The sequence below is a fragment of the Trichomycterus rosablanca genome, chromosome 18 (assembly GCF_030014385.1).
Source record: "Trichomycterus rosablanca isolate fTriRos1 chromosome 18, fTriRos1.hap1, whole genome shotgun sequence".
Classification (NCBI taxonomy): domain Eukaryota; kingdom Metazoa; phylum Chordata; class Actinopteri; order Siluriformes; family Trichomycteridae; genus Trichomycterus; species Trichomycterus rosablanca.
In genome coordinates, this window is record NC_086005.1 from 10,981,430 (window position 1) to 10,998,340 (window position 16,911).

Genomic DNA, 16,911 nt, shown 5'->3' on the forward strand with positions numbered 1-16,911 from the left:
TTACTAAGTGCACGTAACCTTGTTGACCAGATCATTGCTGTAATCAGATTTTTTACACTTATCTGATTATTTTGTAAAGGCACTCAACATCTGTGGCGTAGATTTAACATCCACTTATTATTCAGAGGCATCATGCAGCCACGTTCTGAAACTTCTTTACTGATAATATGAGAAAGCTTTTCAATTCATTTGTATTTTTACCACCGCTTTATCCTGGTCTGGGTTATAGTGGGCCCAGTTTTCCTGGAATCACTGGGCGCAATGCAGTAACACACCCTGGACAGGACACCCCGGGGGATTTGAACTCTGAATCCCAGCGGTAGCAGCTAGTGTAATTTCAGACTGAAGCACCTGAAGCAGTCCTCAGGAAAGCTTTTATATTTATTAATTAATTACATCTATTTTTATTAGGATTTTTTTTATTTTAACAATAAACCACACAATTATTGGCACTCCTAGCATATTTTCTGATTATAGCGTAACTAAAGTATGTTTCAGTTTATATTGGGAGGCCAAGTCAACACCTCAAATTTGTTCTTGTGCTCCTCAAACCATTCCTGAAGCATTTTTGCTTTGTGGCAGAGCACATTATCCTGCTGAAAGAGGCCACAGCCATCAGGGAATACCGTTTCCATGAAAGGGTGTACATGGTCTGCAACAATGCTTAGGTAGATGGTACGTGTCAAAGTAACACCCACATGGATGGCAGGACCCAAGGTTACTCAGCAGAACATTGACCAAAGCATCACACCTGCCTCCGCCGGCTTGCATTCTTCCCATAGTGCATCCTGGTGCCATGTGTTCCCCAGGTAAGCGACGCACACGTGAGTCATCAGACCAGACCATTCTTCCATTGCTCTGTGGTCCAGTTCCGATGCTCACATGCCCATTCTTGACGCTTTTGATGCTTGCCCATTTGTCTGCTTCTAACACATCAACTTTGAGGATTAAATGTTCACTTGCTGCCTAATATATCCACCCACTAACAGGTGCCGTGATGAAGAGATAATCAGTGTTATTCACTTCACCTGTCAGTGGTCATAATGTTATGCCTTGTCTGTGTATAATAGGAGTGGCAGATTACACTTGGAAGGTGTTGATATACATTGTATTGCATGAACACAGCTGTAAATCAGATGTTTATATTGTTTATCATTTGCCTTGTTAATTGTGTGTCTGATTTACTTATTATACATTCAGGCATTTGCAATGTTGCCGCTTTAGTAATGATTAACATATAGACTGCAAATAGACTTAAAATTTAAATGCTTTGTCCTTAAGGCACTGAGACTGGGTCTAATTAAAGTATTGACCTGTTGTGATGAAACCGAAGTGCAGGGAATATATTGCTTAACAGATGGAAACCATTTGTGTAATTTACTTACACAAGGCTTAGCAATAGGCAGACATGATAAACAACAGCATTAGATCCAAGCTTTTTTGGGTACTTAATGTTACTGTTAAGACATGTACAGTGTATCACAAAAGTGAGTACACCCCTCACATATCTGCAAATATTTTATTATATCTTTTCATGGGACAACACTATAGACATGAAACTTGGATATAACTTAGAGTAGTCAGTGTACAGCTTGTATAGCAGTGTAGATTTACTGTCTTCTGAAAATAACTCAACACACAGCCATTAATGTCTAAATAGCTGGCAACATAAGTGAGTACACCCCACAGTGAACATGTCCAAATTGTGCCCAAATGTGTCGTTGTCCCTCCCTGGTGTCATGTGTCAAGGTCCCAGGTGTAAATGGGGAGCAGGGCTGTTAAATTTGGTGTTTTGGGTACAATTCTCTCATACTGGCCACTGGATATTCAACATGGCACCTCATGGCAAAGAACTCTCTGAGGATGTAAGAAATAGAATTGTTGCTCTCCACAAAGATGGCCTGGGCTATAAGAAGATTGCTAACACCCTGAAACTGAGCTACAGCATGGTGGCCAAGGTCATACAGCGGTTTTCCAGGACAGGTTCCACTCGGAACAGGCTTCGCCAGGGTCGACCAAAGAAGTTGAGTCCACGTGTTCGGCGTCATATCCAGAGGTTGGCTTTAAAAAATAGACACATGAGTGCTGCCAGCATTGCTGCAGAGGTTGAAGACGTGGGAGGTCAGCCTGTCAGTGCTCAGACCATACGCCGCACACTGCATCAACTCGGTCTGCATGGTCGTCATCCCAGAAGGAAGCTGACGCACAAGAAAGCCCGCAAACAGTTTGCTGAAAACAAGCAGTCCAAGAACATGGATTACTGGAATGCCCTGTGGTCTGACGAGACCAAGATAAACTTGTTTGGCTCAGATGGTGTCCAGCATGTGTGGCGGCGCCCTGGTGAGAAGTACCAAGACAACTGTATCTTGCCTACAGTCAAGCATGGTGGTGGTAACATCATGGTCTTGGGCTGCATGAGTGTTGCTGGCACTGGGGAGCTGCAGTTCATTGAGGGAAACATGAATTCCAACATGTACTGTGACATTCTGAAACAGAGCCTGATCCCCTCCCTTCGAAAACTGGGCCTCATGGCAGTTTTCCAACAGGATAACGACCCCAAACACAACCTCCAAGATGACAACTGCCTTGCTGAGGAAGCTGAAGGTAAAGGTGATGGACTAAACCCAATTGAGCACCTGTGGCGCATCCTCAAGTGGAAGGTGGAGGAGTTCAAGGTGTCTAACATCCACCAGCTCCGTGATGTCATCATGGAGGAGTGGAAGAGGATTCCAGTAGCAACCTGTGCAGCTCTGGTGAATTCCATGCCCAGGAGGGTTAAGGCAGTGCTGGATAATAATGGTGGTCACACAAAATATTGACACTTTGGGCACAATTTGGACATGTTCACTGTGGGGTGTACTCACTTATGTTGCCAGCCATTTAGACATTAATGGCTGTGTGTTGAGTTATTTTCAGAAGACAGTAAATCTACACTGCTATACAAGTTGTACACTGACTACTCTAAGTTATATCCAAGTTTTATTTCTATAGTGTTGTCCCATGAAAAGATATAATAAAATATTTGCAGAAATGTGAGGGGTGTACTCACTTTTGTGATACACTGTATGTTAACATGCCAACGTATATCACAGCACAACTAAAACATACCATGTGATTAAGTATATTGTATGTATATTGAGGGCAGTGCACTGCTAGATTTGAGAATTGAGAGATCAAGCCCTGTTCATTAAAGTTGACAGCTAGAGGCAACAACTCTTAACTCTGAGGTTGGCAGGTGGAGAGGGCACAGCCCCCTAAGTAATACTGACATATAGAAACCACACCCTCTTTACTCATGGGTACAGAGGCCAAGCTTTCCTCATAAGGATTACCAAATTATACAAGGTGTAGGGTCACGCCTGCTCCACCATTACTGACTGGTTTAGGGATACACCTGTTTCACTGTGACTGACAGGAATAGGGTGACACCTGCTTCATCAGTACTAACTGGTATAGGGATATACCTGCTTCACTGTGACTGACAAGTATAGGGCCAGACCTGCTTCACTGTGTTGATAGGTATAGGGCCAGACCTGCTTCATCAGTACTGACTGGTATAGGGCCAGACATGCTTCACTATGACTCACAGGTTTAGGGCCAGACCTGCCTCACTGACACTTACAGGTACAGGGCCAGACCTGCTTTACTGTGACTGATAGGTATAGCGCCAGACCTGCTTCACTGTGACTCATAGGTATAGGACCAGACCCGCTTCACTGTGACTCGTAGGTTTAGGGCCAGACCTGCTTCACTGACTGACAGATATAGGGTCATGCCTGCTTCACTGTGACTCACAGGTATAGGGTCATGCCTGCTTCATCAGTACCGATGAACAGTACTACAGTTTATGTACTGGTATAGATGGGTAAAAAGACCATGCCTTTTAGCTGACAGTCACAAAACACTTGCAGAAGCAGAGCGGACAGCATATGTGCATCGACCTGCCAAGCAGTCACAGCAGTCTTTTAAAACATTTGTGCACTAGGTGGTGGTATACGGCAAAAATTCAGACAAGCAAGCCCCCATTAATCCCACCAATCTAAGTAACAACAGGCTCCATCCCTGCCCCCTACCCTTCTTCACATTCTGCCACTTCAGCTACAATTATTTCTGCCATTCTGCATTAGGATTGACCAGTTCTGACAAGCAGTCCTACAACTGGTAAATCTAATAGATAAAAAAAAAAAAAACACTCGCTTCTAGTGTCCAATTAATGGAATAGAACTATGTCAGGGTTTTTCAGACTTTTTTTGGTGAGTGACCCGATTTTAACCCTACGATCAGACCGGTAGTGATTTTTAGCCTCTTGTCATCCGAATCGCTGGTCACTCATCAACCTGTGTCGCACCAGAAACTTCATCACAAGCCTGTGGCTGTTTGGTTACCATGGTTTAACATTTTCACTACAAATCAGATACCACAAATCAGATTCAATCCCACCTTGTTTTTACCATAAATCAGACGTGTTCCTGCTTGGAAAATGGAATCAATCTGGAAGGAAATTGCTTTTCTATAAATTTCATCCCTGCATAGTCTAACACTGTCTGTTCAGTCAATATGACTAGAAAACTGTTTGTTCTTTGCGACCGCTGATGTCTATTTATAAAGGTTTGACGCCACAACAATCAGTTTCTCTTGTAGGAACTATTGTTTAAGAACAAAAAACAGTGTCACAGTGGTAATCACTCCTAATTTTACCCACTTTGTGCCACCAACGTTCGTGCTGCCCCTTGTCGCCGGAAATCTCCAGCTGAAAATCTACATAGAGCCTAATTCATTTTTGTTTTTACCACTGATTTATCTTGGTCAGGGTTATGGTGGGTCCAGTTATCCAATGCAGTAACACCATAGACAAAATGCCACATCAACCCCCTTTATTCCCCTGGATTTGAACCCTGGATCCCAGCGGTGGCAGGTTAGTGTCATTTCTGGCTGCAGCACCGTTATTCCTTTTTTTTTTTAACACATTTTAACAATAAACACAACACAATTATTGGCACTCCTAGAATATTTTATGAACACGATGCAACTAATGTATGTTTTATTTTATAACGTTTTATTTCACTTGGCTGTAAATTAGGTGCACAAGTTTTATTTACTTATTTTTCATTATTTTAAAATAATTGTGTAATTGCCACATTGCCTTGCTTCTAATTTACATAATGTTAAACTTTGCTCAACTTTTTCACATCACTGACTCCACCCACTTCATGTATTCAATGTTCGCATCGCCTCTTTTCATCAGAAATCATTGGCTGTCATTCTTTTTCTAATTGAGAATGAATGACAAGCTGTTTGCTTTGCCGTGCCGCATCGCTGCCCGTCTGAACATCGGGTAAAGGTCAACATTTTTTGCAACCCCCCCACAACCCCACCCTCACTCTATGGGCTATTTTGCACTGTGGTGGCTTACCTGTCCAGAAATTATCTGTTCAGAACTTCATACTAATGATTTTGTAAAAAAATAAAAAATAAATAAATAAATAAAAATAATTAAAAATAATTACTGTGACCCCCCTTTGCATGTTCAGTGACCCAGTGTGTGGTCTGGACTCCAAGGTTAAGAACCACTGAACTATGCAAATGATTAGGCTGGCAGAACTAGAAGAAAATGAGTTCTCAGTAGCAGACTTGGACCTTTTGGATCCAGCACTACAGAAGAAGCACAAGAGGGAGTTTGCGCTCTCTGTCTACTATTCCATCTTTAGGGAATTCTTTCTGTTTTTCTCCTTCATCTCCCCCGTGAGCCGTGCTCCCCTCCTCCGCCCGCATCCCCCTTTCACCTGGACATGTTACCATGCCAACCAGCTCCAGGCCGGCCTTCCTCTCCCTCCCTCTCTCCCCCGGCTCTTACGGGGGGCTGTCAATGGAGAACGAGAATAGAACAAACATGCAGGATTGATTTCTAGAGGCGCACAGCAGCCGCCGCTCATGTTCGTATTGTTGGCGAAATGCGGCCAAGATAAAGCCTGAACGTTTCTGTTCATTCATTGTAAACCAAATGACTCTGCAAATTTGACTCAGTGTTTATGACTCGAAGATTCGTTGGGAATCATTTCACTGTTTTTGATATTTTACATTTAGTGGGTCAATCATGATTTTAATTAGGTTAATGATGTTTATGACCCTGTGTGTATATGATTTTTGGAGGAAGCATTATAGGTCAGTGAGGCAATATTACACCTGACATGCCACTACTTAGTTATTAACAGTTTTGGACAGCTTTTGATGAAGAATTCAGTCACGTTCGGTCACAATGTAGTACCAATGAAATACTACACTACCCACAATTCCAAAGCAAAAACTTCACTATTGTGCTGTGTCCATGGGGTGGCTAGGTGGCTAAGGTGGCTTCTCTCCTAATCTAGTCGTGTCGAATTACCCTGATTGCATCCTCCACTGATTCAACCCTCCACCGCTGACTGAGGACGCATCTCACCTGACACACTCCCCCTCCGACACGTGCTCAGCACAGACTGCATTTTTCACCTGTACAAGTCAAGTTCATATATACCCATCAGCACTGTGCATGGAGAGCCACACCCTGATCTGCATTGTTCCTCAGCCCTGTGCAGGCGCCATCAATCAGCCAGCAGGGGTCGCAATCGTACCAGTCATGAGGACCCATGATCCGGCTTGCCCCTTACCCTATGAACAACAGCCAATCGTGGGTCATGCAGCTGCCCAGCCGGGTGGCAGAGCTGAGATTCGATACGATGTATTCGAAAACCCAGCTCTGGTGTGCTAACGTATTTTACCACTGCGCCACCTGAGCAGCTTGAATTTTACCCTTAAACTTGACGTGTGCGACTGCCGTTTTGTTCAGCGCTTGGCTTGAGCAGTGCGGTAAAATGCCATCACAAGAGATGAGATGAATCTGCATTTGTGTGGAATAACCGTCAAATTCACTCTGAAAGCTCCACATATATCTGTGTTTAGCTGGATTTTCGGGGGGAACGTTCGGGGGGAATGTTGGGGGAACGTTCGTGGGGGAACGTTGAGGGAACGTTCGTGAAGGAACTTTGGTGGAACGTTCGGGGGGGGAACGTTGAGGGAACGTTCGTGGGGAAACATTGGGGGAACGTTCGTGAAGGAACGTTCGTGAAGGAACGTTGGGGAAACGTTCGTGAAGGAACGTTGGGGAAACGTTCGTGAAGGAACGTTGGGGGAACGTTTGTGGAGGAACGTTGGGAGAACGTTCGTGGGGAAACGTTGAGGGAACGTTCGTGGGGAAACGTTGAGGGAACGTTCGTGAAGGAACGTAGGGGGAACGTTCGTGGGGGAACGTTCGTGAAGGAACGTTGAGGGATTGTTCGTGGGGAAACGTTGAGGGAACGTTCGTGAAGGAACGTTGGGGGAACGTTCGTGGGGGAACGTTCGTGGAGGAACGTTGGGAGAACGTTCGTGGGGGAACGTTGAGGGAACGTTCGTGAAGGAACGTTGAGGGAACGTTCGTGGGGAAACGTTGAGGGAACGTTCGTGAAGGAACGTTGGGGGAACGTTCGTGGTGAAACGTTGGGGGAACGTTCGTGAAGGAACGTTGGGGGAACGTTCGTGGGGAAACGTTGGGGGAACGTTCGTGAAGGAACGTTCGTGAAGGAACGTTGGGGAAACGTTCGTGAAGGAACGTTGGGGGAACGTTTGTGGAAGAACGTTGGGAGAACGTTCGTGGGGAAACGTTGAGGGAACGTTCGTGGGGAAACGTTGAGGGAACGTTCGTGAAGGAACGTTGGGGGAACGTTCGTGGGGAAACGTTGAGGGAACGTTCGTGAAGGAACGTTGAGGGAACGTTCGTGGGGAAACGTTGAGGGAACGTTCGTGAAGGAACGTTGGGGGAACGTTCGTTAAGGAACGTTGAGGGAACGTTCGTGGGGAAACGTTGAGGGAACGTTCGTGAAGGAACGTTGGGGGAACGTTCGTGGGGAAACGTTGGGGGAACGTTCGTTAAGGAACGTTGAGGGAACGTTCGTGGGGAAACGTTGAGGGAACGTTCGTGAAGGAACGTTGGGGGAACGTTCTTGGGGGAACATTCGTGGGGGAACGTTGAGGGAACGTTCGTGGGGGAACGTTGAGGGAACGTTGATGAAGAAACGTTGGGGGAACGTTCTTGGGGGAACGTTCTTGGGGGAACGTTCGTGGGGGAACGTTGAGGGAACGTTCGTTAAGGAACGTTGAGGGATGGTTCGTGGGGAAACGTTGGGGGAACGTTCGTGAAGGAACGTTGAGGGATGGTTCGTGGGGAAACGTTGGGGGAACGTTCGTGGGGGAACGTTGAAGGAACGTTGATGAAGAAACGTTGGGGGAACGTTCTTGGGGGAACGTTCGTGGGGGAACGTTGAAGGAACGTTGATGAAGAAACGTTGGGGGAACGTTCTTGGGGGAACGTTCGTGGGGGAACGTTGAGGGAACGTTCGTTAAGGAACGTTGAGGGATGGTTCGTGGGGAAACGTTGGGGGAACGTTCGTGAAGGAACGTTGGGGGAACGTTCGTGAAGGAACGTTGAGGGAACGTTCGTGAAGGAACGTTGGGGGAACGTTCGTGGGGGAACGTTGAGGGAATGTTCGTGAAGGAACGTTGGGGGAACGTTTGTGGGGGAACGTTGAGGGAATGTTCGTGAAGGAACGTTGGGGGAACGTTCGTGGGGGAACGTTCGTGGGGGAACGTTGGGGGAACGCTCGTGGGGAAACGTTGGGGGAACGTGAGGGGGGAACGTTGAGAGAAGTTTGGTTAGATTGTTGGGAATGGTTGGGTGAATTGTTGAGGTAATGGTTTGGTGGATCGTTGAGAAAACGTTTGGGTTTTCAACAATCCACCCAAATGTTCCCTCAACAATTCACCCAAATGTTCCCTCAACAATTCCCCCAAATGTTCCCTCAACAATTTACCCAACCATTCCCAACAATCTAGCCAAAAATTCCCTCAACTGTTGAGAAAACGTGGGTGGATTTTTGAAAAAACGTTTACATTACACGACAGGAGATGCCTTAGAAACAACTTTCTTTTTCTTAGAATAGCTCTTTTTTTTTTTTTAAGTAAAAATAGTTCTTGTGTGAAGCTTCCCCAGCATGAATTTTAATAAAAGTGCCTGTAAAAAATTTGGAACATGTAGCTTTGTCTCAGAAGTGTCTTTTTGTTATTAACTTATGGGCTAAAAAAATATTGAGATATATATCGTATATCGCCGTTCAGCGAAAAAATATCGAGATATTATTTTTGATCCATATCGCCCAGCCCTTTTGCCACTGTAATGTATGTGGCATTTAGGACAATGACTGACCAAGTTCCTGGTCAAACTTCATGTATTTGAAATGAAACTGAGATATAATAATGTTTTAAATCTAATAAAAAAACAAATATATTGCATAGCACAAAATACAGTATAAATCCCATACAGTATATTCTAATGTATGAAGAAGCGACTCCAGCGATCAGCTGCTGCTCCATTATGCAAATGTTTCAGTTTTATGAGGCTCCCGTAATAGCGGCAATTTCTCTAATTGGACCTAAGTGACTCTCATAAACAATGATTGCTGGCAGATGTGTCTGGGATGGTTGTGTTTACAGAGCAATGTAAAGCAGGATGCTAGAACGTTCAAGCAGATTAAGCAGAGAAGTGCTAGACTTGAAAGCTACTTCATTGAGAAAATCACCATTAGCAGCACAATTTACTCCAGCATTTCCATAATGCGATGGGTAACTAAGTGATTTAAAGGGTGGTTTTATTGTTACACGCTAATAGTGTAAGCTTATTTAATCTGGCACCGGATCCAGACAGGGTATAAGTATATATCCATATTTTATGGCCGAAAATATGTGGACACCCTTCATAATCACTTGAGTTCAGTTGTTTTAGCCACACACTGTACTAACAGGTGTATAAAATCAAGCATATTAAATAAGCTAGATGCTTTCAGCTTTAAGGTACAGATTCCTGTGCTGACTTTTGAAAACCTGCAAAATGCAGCTTAGCCTGTATTCAGGGGCATAACTACTGGGGGGCACGGGGGGCAGGTGCACTGGGGCCCATGGCGGGAGGGGGCCCTTCACGACATGGATTTAACCCCCCACCACACTGCCCCCCACTGGCTGCACTCTTCAGGTCGTTATTATTATATTATTATATTATATATGAAATTTGTTGAGTGGGCCCAAATTTTTTTTTTGCACTGGTGCCCATGAGCTCCTAGTTATGCCACTGCCTATATTGCATCTTAGGAAACATCTTAGGTTGATTTTAATCTTTATACTCTTTATATTCTGTAGTTTTTGCTCTAAAAGACTGTCCTGTCTTTACCGCTAAGAATTAGCAAGCCTGAACAAGTCGAGTGTTAGCATAGCTCTTAACGAGGGCCTCATATAGAGTAAACACACGGTGATCTGAGCCGAGCCGCAGGTCTGCTCTCACTGGGAGGTTCAGGTTACAGCGGCGAGGGCTCAGAGAATCAAAACAACAGCATGGCACCTTAGGGACCCGCGGCAACCCTGCCAACATGGCACGTGGATACACTCACAGTACGTTACACTATCTCTTAGTCTGATCGATCTCATGGAGCTGGATTTTTCAACCTGTCGGGCACATGTGGATGCAAACAAAACAAAACAATGTTGGAGTGCAGGTCTAAATGATCTGAAAACCCTGGACGTACAGGACAACTAAACATTCAACCAACAAAACTGTGGTCAATCATCATCCTGGTTAAGATTACAGTAAATCCAGAGTCTGTCCTAGGAACATGTCACAAGGTCAGAATACTTACTCACACCTATGGGCAATTTAAAGGACAGAACCCACCTCATGGGAGGTTATTGGGGGGTGGGAGGATACCAGAGTGCCCAGAAAAATACACAGACACAGAGAGAACCTTCCAGACTCAACATGGACTGTAAACCATGGGTGTCAAACTCATTTTCACAGAGGGCCACATCAGCATCATGGTTGCCCTCAAAGGGCCGTTTGTACCTGTATTGACTGTATAAATGTAACTACTCCTTAACACAGCGTTTCCCAACCTTTTTTGCACCACGGACCGGTTCCATATAAGATATAATTTCACGGACCGGCAGGGAAGGAAGGATTTATTATTATTTAATAATATTGCTCACAAACGATGTTTTCACTGCTCCCACCTAGGGGTGACAATAAGACAATAACTGCTTTTCTAGCGATCTCTAATTATTCATTCTTTCTGTGCGGCCGATAATAAATAGCCCTGGTGGTTGGGGACCACTGCCTTAACATATTGTTAAATAGCCTGAAACACCATATCAAACATCATCCTCATCCACTGAACAAAAATAACAAAAATGGGTCAGTGGGAGCCTAGTGGGTAGGGCTTTGGGCTATCAACTTAAAGGTTGAGAGTTCAAATCTAAGTTCTGCTATGCAGCCACTGTTGGGCCCTTGAGCAAGGCCCTTAACCCTCTCAGCTCCAGGGGCACCATACAATGACTGACCCTGTGCTTTGACCCTAGCTTCCAAATAAGCTGTGATACGGGTACACGGGTACATGTGGAAACACTGCAATCTAGTGGTGGGATGTGTGATGCAGTCACTTTGTGGGTCGAGAATCGACATGCATTGTGGGAGATGTAGTATATGTATGATTATACAATGTATGATTCAAAGCAGTAAAGACTTTTATTTTAAGACATTCATGCAGATTTTGAGGGCCACTGTTTGACATTGTATGCCCTTTAACTTACAAATTGTCATGCCTTGCAATCGACATTCCAATTCATCCCAAGGTTATTCAGTGGAGTTGAGGTCAGGGCTCTGTGCAGACTGCTGGAGTTCATCCACACCAATATCGTAAAACTGTGTCTTTATTTTTTACCTTGTTTTGTGCATGGGGCAAATCATAGTGAAAAAGAAACAGGCCTTGATGAAACTGGTAAAGTATATAATTTATGTTATATAATAGATTTATTTATATACCTATTAGAAATGGGTGTGGCTAACACATCTAAATGCAATAATTAGCATGGGTGTATACATACACCGATCAGCCATAACATTAAAACCACCTCCTTGTTTCTACACTCACTGTCCATTTTATCAGCTCCACTTACCATATAGAAGCACTTTGTTGTTCTACAATTACTGACTGTTTCTGTTTCTCTACATACTTTTTTTAGCCTGCTTTCACCCTGTTCTTCAATGGTCAGGACTCTCCCAGGACCACTACAGAGCAGGTATTATTTGGACGGTGGATCATTCTCAGCACTGCAGTGACACTGACATGGTGGTCGTGTGTTAGTGTGTGTTGTGCTGGTATGAGTGGATCAGACACAGCAATGCTGCTGGAGTTTTTACTGCTGGACTGAGAATAGTCCACCAACCAAAAATATCCAGCCAAAAGCGCTCCATTGGCAGCTTCCTGTGACCACTGATGATGGTTTAGAAGATGACCAACTCAAACAGCAGCAATAGATGAGCAATCGTCTCTGACTTTACATCTACAAGGTGGACCAACTAGGTAGAAGTGTCTAATAGAGTGGACAGTGAGTGGACACAGTATTTAAAAACTCCATAAGCATTGCTGTGTCTGATCCACTCATACCAGCACAACACACACTAACACACCACCACCATGTCAGTGTCACTGCAGTGCTGAGAGTGATCCACCACCTAAATAATACCTGCTCTGTGGTGGTCCTGACCATTGAAGAACAGGGTGAAAGCAGGCTAAAAAGGTATGTAGAGTAATAAATGGACTACAGTCAGTAATTGTAGGACTTTAAAGTGCTTCTATATTGTAAGTGGAGCTGATAAAATGGGCAGTGAGTGTAGAAACAAGGAGGTGATCATAATGTTATGCCTGATCCGTGTAATTTCAGCCACATTGTGCATTTTTAATATGTAATTTTCTCAGATGACACACAAATAAGTCAGATAAAAATAAATCAACGATTTAGTAACATTAAACACTAAATAAATATTGAGATTTTAACAGTATTCACACCTTTGTTACCTCAAGCTTGGACTGTTTTCTAATAATCAAATTCAAAGTCATCTTCATAGAGCAAAATAGAGGGCAAAGGGAAGAAATATGAATAAAGGGGAAATTGCATTTGGCACACAAACACACACACAAACACACACACACAAACACATTGTAGGGAAGCTGCTGGTGTGGTGTGATAAGAGCTGTGCTGGGAGAATAAGCCTCTCTAATATTAGAGGAGGATTGGCACAGAACGCTCCGCTCCCTCAACAAACCCCCCATCAGACAGGATTTACATCACCAAGTGTCATCACAGGGCTAATTCTGCCACCACATCACAGTCCGTCCACACAGCACCGGAACTGCTATAATAATGACATGGATCACAGGTTTGTTGAGAAATGTGATAGAATGGAACACTAAACATAATGGTTGTACTACTGGTCTTATACTTTTATTTGCTTAAACATATATTTATTAATTGTCTGTTTTAGCACCACTTTATGCTGGTCAGGAAAGGTAAGAAACACCTCAGACAGGTCCATCACAGGGCAAACACATTCACAAATAGGGCAAATTTTGTATATCTAATTAACCTGACTGCATGTCTTTGGACTATAGGAGGAAACCGGAGCTCCCAGAGAAAACCCACACAGACACAGGGAGAACATGCAAATTCCACACAGAAGGGACCCAGATCGTTCTACCTGGGAATCAAACCCAGGACCTTCTTGCTGTGAGACGTTAATGCTACCCACTAAGCCATCATGATAATATCAAATAATATCAAACTGTTATTAAAATAGTGCATACAATACAGATGTGCACAAGCTATAGTGCAAAACCTGCTAATAGAACAGAGCAAAAATGACTTGATTCTGTCCACGTTGTGCTCTGCTTGGGGTGCAGAAGCTACGTATAATGTTGTTTCCAATAAATTGCATGTACGTAGACAGTGGAGAACATGCAAACTCTGCACAGAAAGGATATTTATTTACGTTTGAAAATAACTCAGTTTGTTGCTCTGAATTCATTCACCATATTTGTATTTGTTTTGTGAGAAAAGTTGTGCCGCACTGAATGCTGGGATTGCCTTCACCGCTAAGGCAGCATTTGATGCTCCCTCGTTATTCAGGCAAAATACCGTTCAAGTTTAAGGTACTATACTAGGCAGCATTTTAAGGTATCTAAGAATTCGAACAGCCGTCTTCTCGGGAGAGTGCGTAGGATGACGTAAAATCCTGTCTATGTAGAGAGCTCACTAGGTTTTCGAACAAACCCATAGTTTCTGCTTCTCTCTACGCCTGAGAAAGTTGGACATTTGTGTTGGGGGAGCAAATTCACCATCTGTAAAATACAGCAAGCAAATTCCCTAAAATTTCCTTATGATCAATAAACGTCAATAACTACCTCAATTCTACCTTAAATATGTATTGTTCTTGCTTTTTTTGGGACATGTTCATTAAAACATTATTAAATGCACTTTGAACTACAGCTGCCAGATTTAATCATGTAAGCCAATTTACCTTCTGCATGTTGGGAGGTGGACACAAAAATAACTTACACACATAGTGACTGGAGACGAGGATTAAACCCGATGTAAGGATAAAATGGTCACTTATAAATGGGTGAGTACATAAATAATTTATTCAATTATTAAATAGTAAAAGACACAGCCCTCCCCACATACACACACACATACACAAATATCAGTTCTTTCTCTAAGCTGGCTTTTTCCACATGATGGCCTCTGCTTCTGTTCAAGGCTTAATGGAGGGGAGATAAATCATTGGCGACTGAGTGCACAGACTCGGCACACACTCATGCATGCATGTACACACATGCGCACACACCGAGCATACGCTCGTTCAATTGCTTTGAAAAGCTGCATTGAGGCAGAAGCTCCACAGCAACAGTCTGCAACTGGTGCTTCCCAACCATTATTCCATACCATTTTCCATATTAAATTCCAAAGCCATTCATTCATATATTTGTTTTTGGTTTTACTATTGGTTTATCCTGGCCAGGGTAGCAGTGTGTCCAGGCAACAACCTGGACAGATTGCCAGTCCATCACCGGGCAGACACACACACATTTATACACACTCACACTTAGGGCAATTTTAGTAGCTCCAATTAACCTGACTGTTAATTCATCCTGCAGTTCATCCTGGTCAGGATTATGGTGGGTTTGGCAACACAAGGGAACACAGTGTGCCAATTTACCTTTTGCAATCCAGCTAGTTAACAAAGTAGCTAGTGAGCTAGATAATTAGCAAGCCAATATGTCTGCAAAGTACATCTACTGTACAAATTACATTATCTTAAATCCAAGGTCTTAAGTCTAGGGTCTCCCAGACTGCAATTGTGCTGCAAGTGGACACTGTTGCGATATAAGTATTGAAATGTAGTTTGGAGGGTGCTTGGCTGGCACAGCAGTCTATTACACCACCAGAACCGATGCCAGCAGCCTGGTCAGAAGCTCTACAGACATAATTAGCTTGTCTGATGGGGTATCGGAAGTAGTGGAGGAATAGTTGGAGTATAGTGTATTTATCTCTCTTTTTTGGAGTCACAGTGGATTTAATTCAGTAATTTAGCTCAGTGGTTATGTTACTAAACAAGTGATCAGATGGTTTTTGGTTCAAGCCATACAATCACCAAGTTGCCAATGTTAGGTCCCTGAGCCATGTCATTAACACTCAGTTGCAGTTAACGAACAAACAAATCCAGATATCTTACTTTTGACGTTGAGGTACATGGACTTGCTGACGTCGGCTCCCACGTCGTTGCTGACCTTGCACAGGTAGTACCCAGCATCCTCCTCTAGCACGTGCTTTATTAGCAGAGAGCCATTGCTTAGCAGCTGGACTCTGTACCCCGAATTCAGAGCGATGGGGTGAAACTGAGGCACACCAGCACCTGTAGGAAGGTTTCAAGACTTCAGTAAAATAAACATGCTTAAGTGACCCCCCAAAGCCCACTTGTTTAAAGGTCTGGTATACATGTCATGGCAATCTTGGGATCTTAAGTCTTTTTATTGACTGTGAATAAAATACAGACTTCTTTCTTCAATCAAAAAATAATAATTTAAAGTCCTTTATTAGTTTATTGTGGGTTTTCTGATAATACACTGGGTCAAAAATACACATACAGCAACCTGCCTCATTAGCTCAGTAGCAAGGACTTCAATCCTGCACGTAAGCCACTAAGCCCTCAGCGATTTAAAGCTTTTTGTAGTTATTGGATTACATTTGACCTCTCAGCATTTTACCTCTGAGCATAGGGTCACAGTTTGGGTTTTCTTACTGACCACTGTTCCATGTACTGTTTAATAGGTTTAACTTTTGACTGTAGTTGCAGTCCAGCTAGTCAACAAAATATATAGCTAGATAATTAGCAAGCCAGTATGATTCTCTGGCTGGCACAGCAGTCTATTACACTACCAGAGTCGATTCCAGCAACCTGATCGGAAGCTCTACAGACTTGTGCTGACAGTGCAATGAAGGTAATTGGATATGTATAAAATGTTATTTATTATGTATTTTGTAAATAAAGAAAAGTATTAGTGTCGCTTCAGTTAAAGGGGATTTAAGATCAAGGCATGCACAAATTAAGCAGTGGTCTAGGACATGATTGCCACATGAAAAACCTTTAAAATAACAACCCAAACCCTTTCTAAAAATGCCACTAACACCCATCAAAAAGTGTTTTGGATTGAATCGGAATGGATTCCGTAATCAAACATCTCTATCTGCATTCTAATGGTAATGAACCAGAAAGGAAGAACATCACTTCTGCTTGGATAAAAAGAAGTTCTTTACCCTTAGAGTATTTCCACTCTATGGTTGGCCGAGGTTCTCCATCAGCAGAACAGTTGAGGATCACAGCTTTCCCATAAATTCCATCCTGGTCTTTAGGTTGGACAGTGAATTTTGGTGGAACTGCAGATGGAAAATATAGGATTA

The 16,911-nt window shown here is 43.4% G+C and overlaps 1 protein-coding gene across 4 annotated transcripts in view; it reads right to left on the reverse strand.

The window, feature by feature from the left end:
* Positions 1-16,911, reverse strand: part of dscama (Down syndrome cell adhesion molecule a) — a 109,627-nt gene that overhangs the window by 37,097 nt on the left and 55,619 nt on the right. For all 4 annotated transcript variants that reach the window (XM_063013689.1, XM_063013690.1, XM_063013687.1 and 1 more), the window contains exons 9-10: positions 16,768-16,887; positions 15,686-15,865 (exon numbers count right to left, since the gene is read on the reverse strand). In XM_063013689.1, the coding sequence (XP_062869759.1) occupies positions 15,686-15,865; positions 16,768-16,887 (300 nt within the window). The remainder of the gene's footprint in view (positions 1-15,685; positions 15,866-16,767; positions 16,888-16,911) is intronic.